Source organism: Electrona antarctica (genome assembly GCF_951216825.1).
Source record: "Electrona antarctica genome assembly, chromosome: 2".
NCBI lineage: Eukaryota > Metazoa > Chordata > Actinopteri > Myctophiformes > Myctophidae > Electrona > Electrona antarctica.
Genome location: NC_136807.1, coordinates 25780205 through 25789772, shown reverse-complemented (window position 1 = coordinate 25789772; position 9568 = coordinate 25780205). Strand labels below are relative to the sequence as shown.

At 41.4% G+C, this 9568-nt stretch overlaps 1 protein-coding gene across 1 annotated transcript; it reads right to left on the bottom strand.

The window, feature by feature from the left end:
• Positions 1–2261: 2261 nt before the first annotated feature.
• On the bottom strand, positions 2262–6525 carry LOC306932689 (angiotensin-converting enzyme-like; the record flags this gene model as incomplete). Its single annotated transcript, XM_079514579.1, has 4 exons — positions 6406–6525; positions 6073–6171; positions 4369–4491; positions 2262–2466 (listed from the first exon to the last, which is right to left on the bottom strand). The coding sequence occupies exons 1-4, from the start codon at positions 6522–6524 to the stop codon at positions 2262–2264; spliced, it is 546 nt and encodes a 181-aa protein (XP_079370705.1). The 5' UTR covers position 6525.
• Between the last annotated feature and the right edge of the window lie 3043 nt (positions 6526–9568).

Below are 9568 nucleotides of genomic sequence, written 5' to 3'. Positions count from 1 at the left end.
CCGGCGGCCCATAAGGTCCATGGCCCACGGGGGACTCGACCCCTGTGACCCCCCGTCTCCTACGTCCCTGCCTCGCCTTCAGAGGAAAAAACAGTAAATATGTCTAACCAATGCTATGTCTAACCAAAGTATGCCTCCCCTGGAGGAGACAGAAATGGTGCCATCTCATAATGAGCAATAGTGAGGACCAATATGAAAATCGGTTGAAAATGGTTGAAGTGGTCCTTTAAGGATACAGCTTTACGCGGTATTGGCGGCAATTTCATAAATGTTGGGAAACGTAACTTGGGTTGATTATTTCTCCCCTTCAATAATACCAATTGGTACCAATTGGACCCATGCAGGTGCCAGTCTCACACCATGTGTCTCAGTGTCTGGCACACACACCAGGTCACTTAAAACGAGAGTGAAATCTGCAGTCACTTAAAACGAGAGTGAAATCTTAGCAACAGAAGCATAATGCATGCAGGATTTTGGCAAAACTTTGGAGGGCGCCACGCTACTCACATGTTTAGCTGTGTTGCTCATTCCACGATTGCATCCTTACAAGTTATAGGATACATCATTATAAAGGTGACTAATCAACGATATCAACAATATAAAATACAATACCAATTGGTACTGGGGAGAGAAATAATCTACCAAATCTACAAAGATGATAGTTGATAGCATCCCACACAGTCGCTGTCGGACAGAAACCTCTTATCTCCATATTTTAACTTGTTGTGTTTTTTCGTTAAATAGTGCCCTACTTGACCATACTACAGAGTCACACAATAGCATCAAACTTAGCAGATCCCCAAGCTCCAAGCACAGCGTGAAGTGTCTTTGCATTGGTTCTGTGATGCTATTATTTTTGTTTTATTTCTGAATTGTTTCCATTAAGATTTAACATAGTATTCGTAGACGTTTTTTTCACCACACATATATCATTCAGTAGGCAAGGCAAAGGCTCAAAATAGGGACACATTGAAAACTATAGGGTACATGCAAATTACATTTATAAAATAAAAATATGAGGAAGAGTTCAACATAAACATTTCACATTATACTGCAATAATCACAGATTCCTGTTACAGTACCCTTGTTCATTGCCATTCTACTTGTCTAGTATGTTCAAATTGATGTTTCATGTATGCCTCATTCCTTTAATATCCTGCAAAGTTAGAATAGTTACCCAAATAATAAAAGGTGGAGAGAAACTTCTTTACGAATAATTATTCATATGAACTTTTATTAAACATGTATGATTGACTATGTGTGGCAGTTTATGCATTTGAGCACAACATATTACAAACATGAATGAAGAGATGTTTTAAAATCAGCTTTTCACATAGCCCTCAGGGACGGGTGGCACCCAGTTGATGTCGGGCCACCCCAAGGTTTCATTCTCGTTCTGCTGTTGGAGCCATTTGATGATGGGATCAAAGTATCTCATCAGGGCCCCGGCATCCATCTTGTTGGTTCCCAGAGCTGACTGGAGAACTTCAGTCCAGGGTTTGGAAGAACCAGACTTCAGCACCGTCCTGGAAATATTGAAATGATCTCTCTCAAACTAATAGAGTTAATCGCATATAAATACAAATAAATCGATATTCCAGTTCGGTTGGTGGACCGTGCTGCGTCCCTCTGTTTTTGAGTGGTGCTCCTTACGGAGCTATGTGTGTGGGTGGCTGGGTGGCTGGGTGTCTGGGTCTGAACATGAAAAGTCACACAATAGCATCAAACTTAGCAGATCCCCAAGCTCCAAGCACAGCGTGAAGTGTCTTTGCATTGGTTCTGTGATGCTATTATTTTTGTTTTATTTCTGAATTGTTTCCATTAAGATTTAACATAGTATTCGTAGACGTTTTTTTCACCACACATATATCATTCAGTAGGCAAGGCAAAGGCTCAAAATAGGGACACATTGAAAACTATAGGGTACATGCAAATTACATTTATAAAATAAAAATATGAGGAAGAGTTCAACATAAACATTTCACATTATACTGCAATAATCACAGATTCCTGTTACAGTACCCTTGTTCATTGCCATTCTACTTGTCTAGTATGTTCAAATTGATGTTTCATGTATGCCTCATTCCTTTAATATCCTGCAAAGTTAGAATAGTTACCCAAATAATAAAAGGTGGAGAGAAACTTCTTTACGAATAATTATTCATATGAACTTTTATTAAACATGTATGATTGACTATGTGTGGCAGTTTATGCATTTGAGCACAACATATTACAAACATGAATGAAGAGATGTTTTAAAATCAGCTTTTCACATAGCCCTCAGGGACGGGTGGCACCCAGTTGATGTCGGGCCACCCCAAGGTTTCATTCTCGTTCTGCTGTTGGAGCCATTTGATGATGGGATCAAAGTATCTCATCAGGGCCCCGGCATCCATCTTGTTGGTTCCCAGAGCTGACTGGAGAACTTCAGTCCAGGGTTTGGAAGAACCAGACTTCAGCACCGTCCTGGAAATATTGAAATGATCTCTCTCAAACTAATAGAGTTAATCGCATATAAATACAAATAAATCGATATTCCAGTTCGGTTGGTGGACCGTGCTGCGTCCCTCTGTTTTTGAGTGGTGCTCCTTACGGAGCTATGTGTGTGGGTGGCTGGGTGGCTGGGTGTCTGGGTCTGAACATGAAAACAACATGGTTGTTTTTCACCACCTGTGCGCAACCTAACGCACACACAAACACACACGCACGTATTAACTGTATATATGATGCTTTCGCCCCCCGGGAACCCCCACACGGAGTTGCACCACTCACTTCACACGGGTGTGATTTTGATATTCTATTCCAGTGGTTCCCAACCTTGTCTGGATCAGGGGCCCACCCATCTGACGACTGAACACAGCAGCCAAGTGCATTTTCCATACATATGTTTTCTCCAAACCTCACGCGAATCGTTATACACATTATAGTCAGTCAAGACGTATCTGTCAGATCTTTTTTATTCCATCCTGATTGGCTAAGATATAGCTTTCTAAAGTTTGCAGGAGTGGCCTGGTTTCACACAACATGGCACAAATCATGAACGCAGTCCCTGCTGTGTTACTTTGCACACACATTCCCTATAGGCCATGGAAGAGCCTACAGCTACACCACACGTTTCAAATGGTGGCGCTACAACAGCCCACTTCACGTTTTCATGTCTTGAACTGCAGGACGTACAATCAACATTTTTTCAGTGGATTTCTTGGATCATGATGCAACTACTGGTCTAGAATATCTTCTTTAAAACATACTTTTTGCTACTACCCCTACAGATTTTCCAATTGCCTATGACTGCCTTCTTAAGTTGCAGGCCCTGCATGGGAGCCCCGCGTGACAGAATGCAGCCTTGTAACTAACTTGTAAGTTTTATTTTTGTAGAAGTTATTGTTTATGCCGTTTGCTTTGATTGAATAGTTGATTGAACACGTATGTTGTAGGCTACTATGATTTGATTTGGGTGTGTTCTAAATAAAGTGCTGTGTTGATTATCGTGTATCAATCTAATTATAGTAAACTAATACTATTACACTAAAAAGGATAAAGATGAAGGGAAAATAGACCTTTTTATAGTATAATAATGTTTCAAGTTTACACATACAAACAAATTACACAATAATCAACACAAACACTTTATTTTAGAACACACCCAAATCAAATCATATTATGGCGTGCATGTTCAATCAATTATTCCATCAAAGCAAACGGCATAAACAATATTAGTTTGCCTCTTCTAAAAAAATAAAATTTACAAGTTAGCGTTCTCTTGTATCATACCATACTACTTGTATTATTTCCCACCACGGAGTAACCTCGCATCAGACTATCCAGGCATCCAGCATATTCACCTCGGAGGACAGTCAAGACGGGCAGTGTCGGTAGGCCAATCACAGGCAGGCGGGGCGTTACCATGCCTATGCTCGGACACAAACGGAATTCACGCAGCCTAACCTGACTTGTTCTCCAAGGTTGGGAACACACTTTTCTATATTAATGTTAAAATATAATTATAATCATAACATTTTGACAATAATCTTTAGGGGCCCTCTTGAAAAATAGTCATGGCCCGCCCCAGGTAGGAAATGACTGTTCTGACTGTTTTGTGGCAGCGGTGGCCGAACGGATAGCGGCGCGGTCTAGATACCGGAAGGTTCCCAGTTCGAACCAGCCGTCCGACACGTTAAAATTACCACCGCTGAAATGCCCTTGAACAAGGCATCAACCACTACGATGAAATGTGTTCTATGAGCAGGGCCTGGCTGGAAACAAGTTCTTGAGCTTAGCCCAGATACCCTGGGTAAATATAGATTTCATTTCATTTCATTTCATTTCTATGATGAAATAATCAAACTCTATAACTCTATAACTTACTGTAAGATGGCTCCTGCCTCTCTGGAACGGTAGATGTCACATGTGTGCAGGGGACCGACGTGATTGGCTGCCTGGCACAGTTTCTCATGGATTTGGAACTGCAGGATTTGGCTGACAAAATAACTGCAGGGGAAACAGACAGCCGATCGAGTCATCTCAAATATGTTTACTGTATATTTACTGTTTTCATTTATTTTTAATAATTGTTTTGGAGAAGAATGAAGAGGACGACTCTGAAGGAGAATTTATTATTAAAAATAAATGAAAACATTAAATGAAAAACCACTGCCCCCTCGCGTATTAGGAGGGCAGTACCAGTCACCATAAAAAAGGTTGGGTGTTTTCGATGAATTAAAATGGAGGTTGAAGTTACAATGGGTTTGTATAGGAATGGGGCGGGGCAGCTAAAATTAATATCAAATCTCTAAATACTGAATCGAGCAACTTAAAAACTGTGTGGGGTGTGCATACAGTAAGCCTAGACGATCAAATGACCAAAAGTTTTTTTGAAAGTGAAATATCCCTTGGAATGCTTTCCACTTTGAACTTTGGGGAGAATATGGGCACAATATGTCATAGCAGCTGGCCAGTCTTGTCTATCTATGCTCTCTGCTTGTTTGTCATTTAGGTTGGATCTGCATTGTGCCTGTGGGGAGGTGTGTCCTGGCAATCTGGCTGTCTTAATTCCATCCTGCAATCACCTGGCTGGCTACTTAAACCTGGTTGTGAAAGCATGCAGTGCTAAGTGATATTTCCAGCTAGTACTAGGTCAGTTCAGCTGTTCTGTTAGCTTTAAGGTCAGAATAGTTTTTGAGCGTCAGTAACGCCTGATCTCTTCCACATCCTCCCACGCAGCTCCAAATGAGCGTCAGTAACGCCTGATCTCTTCCACATCCTCCCACGCAGCTCCAAATGAGAGTCAGTAACGCCTGATCTCTTCCACATCCTCCCACGCAGCTCCAACTGAGCGTCAGTAACGCCTGATCTCTTCCACATCCTCCCACGCAGCTCCAACTGAGCGTCAGTAACGCCTGATCTCTTCCACATCCTCCCACGCAGCTCCAACTGAGCGTCAGTAACGCCTGATCTCTTCCACATCCTCCCACGCAGCTCCAACCTGGCCACCAGAAAGCTCTTCCACATCCTCCCACGCAGCTCCAACCTGGCCACCAGAAAGCTCTTCCACATCCTCCCACGCAGCTCCAACCTGGCCACCAGAAAGCTCTTCCACATCCTCCCACGCAGCTCCAAATGCAGAGCATGCCAAGGGTGCATATATAAAGTAAACTAGAGTCTTTATTCAAATAAATAATAACTTGGGTTCAGGCTTTAAAAGGCAAAGTCATAACTTAGGTAGGTTATTATTTCACCCCACCCAAAAGGGGTTTAAGCAAGGGTCCAAGGTTAGGTTACAAGGAAGACAGTCTCTGCTTTCTGGTGGCCTGCAGGTAATTCACTCACTGTCTGCTTTGACACATTGACAATCCATTTCAGTTGTTGTTGTATTGTATTATTCTCAACTAATGGTTGTTTTGTTTTGTACCGCTTGTCCCAAATAAAAAATTTGTCTTGTAAACTATTCTGCAGTGGTGGCGGACAGAGGCGGATGCTACAGTATGTATGCCTTTTTTGAAAGAATGTTATGTTGTAATTTGTTACCTGATGTATGGCTTGTTTGAAAGAATGTTATATGCTATTTGTTACCTGATGTACGGCGAGTTTGAAGGAATGTGGAATTTTGCTCCAGGATCAAAGTGCTCCTCTGTGCGCTTGATGGGTGGGCAGATTCCTTGGTACTTTGTCCTTTAAAAGGAATAAGAGAATGACATTGTGGTTTAATTTACCCCTATCTGAAAATGTTTTGTGCCAAGGATCCACACACACACACACACACACACACACACACACACACACACACACACACACACACACACACACACACACACACACACACACACACACACACACACACACACACACACACACACACACACACACACACACACACACAAACAATACATTTATTTGAAATCCTACCTGAGGTGCCACCATTCAGAATTGTAGCGCTCTGGGGGAGTGTGTCCGCTGAACACGCTCCATCTCCATTGGTCGATGAGGTAGCCAAAAGGAAGGAAAGATATTTTGTCCAGAGCCATCTTCAACAGGTAGTTGATGTCACTCTCTGTGCAGAAAAGCAATGCTGTGTTTAACCTTCCTATATGCATCAATGGTTAATGTTGAGTGCATTTCTTAGCTTGGTTTTCAATTCATTTGATTTATTATCATATTTATTTATTGCTGTCTTTATGTAGGCCTACTGTAGTTGTTTAGACCACATGTACACATCAAATCCAAAGTAATCCTTCCAAATCCAACCAACTCCTTCATTCTCTAGCTCATGAACTAAGGAATAATATTCCTTATAGTACATACATTATCTAATATCTTCAATATACAATAATCTTTTCAACTTTATATTAATGTCATATTTTTATATATCTTATAAATGTGTCTATACTCATCAGATAAATACACAGAATCTTTATTATGTCTCTATCATTTCTTGAGAATGTCTCTTGACTGATCGACTTCAGGCGCGTATCACAGAGGATCCGAGTGTGATCGCCTACATATAAACATCTCTGTATCTGTCAGTCTGTGTCCCTTTAATGTCATGCTCATGAACAAAGAAAAATATGACGTTATAGTAGGCTACTAACGTCATAGACTGTCCTAAGGGGAACCGCAAAAAAATATAAATAAAAAATAAGGGGTAGCCTACTGCATTAGTTGCGAACGAAGTGAGCACTAACTATAGAACCTGGCCAAAACTGTCTGTCTGTCTGTCTGTCTGTCTGTCTGTCTGTCTGTCTGTCTGTCTGTCTGTCTGTCTGTCTGTCACCAGAGGGCAACTGAAATAGGAATGATACAGAGGTCTCTGTGTGTGTGTGTTTACTGCGTACAGTTGGTTAGGAGATAGGGAAGACATAATACAGTTGGTTAGGGGCTAGATACTGTGTACAGTTGGTTAGGGGCTAGATACTGTGTACAGTTGGTTAGGGGCTAGATACTGTGTACAGTTGGTTAGGGGCTAGATACTGTGTACAGTTGGTTAGGGGCTAGATACTGTGTACAGTTGGTTAGGGGCTAGATACTGTGTACAGTTGGTTAGGAGCTAGATACTGTGTACAGTTGGTTAGGGGCTAGATACTGTGTACAGTTGGTTAGGGGCTAGATACTGTGTACAGTTGGTTAGGGGCTAGATACTGTGTACAGTTGGTTAGGAGCTATAGGGAAGACATAACAATAAGTACAGTTGGTTGACATGAGATAAAGATAATGCGCAACCACTTTCAACCTGGTGTCCCTATTTTGGCCAGATCATAACACATTATCAAAAAGTGTCCTTTTATTGCAGAAATAGCTCACAATTTGTCACATCGCGATGCATTGTACAGTATGCATATGTAATGTCTGGCAAATGTTCAGCCAAGAATAGGGGCTATATGGTTGAAGTGGTTATGTTTCTATGCTAATGAGGGTTAACTATACTGAATGCGTACAAGTGTATCAACAAGTGTAAGAACAAAAGTATTCAGTTAGATTCCATCCGCTTCCACCATGTCGACTGGACTCACATCTTGGTGTCTGAACCCTCTTGACCATGTCCTTGTATCGCTCCTGGCTTCCATGATGGATGTCCGTGCTGTGGGGTAGAGGCTGCAGGTAGACACTGCATGTATCTGTGCAGCGCAGGGTCTCTGGAAGAGGCTGGGAGGACCAGCATCTAGAATTCATTCCACTGTCTGCATGGAGACGTAATGTTATACTGTAGCTTTATAGGTTGAGCATTAGTTTAATTGTTTTATTTTGGATCTCTTATCTTGGATCTCTTTTGTAGATATCTACAAGAGCTCTCTCTACTTTCCCTATAGCTTTCATTGTGATTTTCTGTGAGGTTATTGAGGGGCACCAGCCCCTCCTATGTCCAGCTTTGAGTGTTTGTGTATGTAAACACAAACATTGTGTAAACACAAACATTGAAAACAAAAGTGATGATGCAAATTGTGATTGGCCAGAATCAGATGATGTATGATCAGAGCGCCCCTCACTTCACACGGATGTGATTTCATTGTCCTACTCCGAGTCCACACACAAACAGCCCTATAGTAATCTGTATGGCAAAGCTTATTCTTTGAATTACCTCATGCTACTGCTATGGGCTATACAAAGTGCTTTACACAAACATATTACCACATTGAAGACAGTAAAATCTAACTAAATAAATAAATAAGAAAATATAACAGAAAAATAATAAGTTCAGGAGAATGTTTAAAAGAAATCTCAATAAAAGGCAGTGTGGCAAATAAAAAGTAAAAAGAGATATTAACAAGTCAATGTATTACTAATACAAGAGGTGACCTACTCCAGAGCTATTGGCTTGCATATCAATGACCTTGTGAAAGAGACACTCCTCTTGAATGTAATACCATTTTATCCCCAATGGGGTTCTGATGCCCCATAGTTGTTATTCCAAAGAAAGCCATGTGCTGAGTTGAGAGTTCCTCACCACTCTGATGGCGATGCTAGCAAAAACATTGAAAGAATAAAATAGACCCAGCCTTGTAATGCATTGTTTGGACGGAACCATGGCAACATGCAACACCCCCACCAGCAGCTATTTGGCACAGGTCTTGGCTCAGACGATGGTTTGCCTCTGAATTCACACCGGCGTCAGTGTCCACACTAATAGTCCAGCCCAGGCGTTCCAAAAAGTTTCAGCTCACTAAAAGATACATTTGGCATCTCCAGATTGGCTAAAATATAGCCAATCTACAAGCCGATCTAGAAGCTCACAATACTGTATGTCACGTAACGTTGTGAGTGTACAGTATTTCTTAAAAGGTTATTAAAATTGCCTTCCAAAGTGTGTAGGACTGTAGGAGCCGGAGGGGCAATTTTTTACAGTATGTGGGAAGCATAACAAAGGGGATATACTTGCTACCCAGAATATGGTTGTGGGATCCAGAAACAATGCAAAATGCGGCCAAATACATACATGAAGGAGACACAGAACAGCACAAATTAAATACAAGCTACTGGACTGGACTGCTAAATGTCCTCATTCCACCCAAAAAACAAGCAAAAATGTCCTCATCCACTGGCAATGATATTATCTGTAAGGTCCATTTGATGTTGG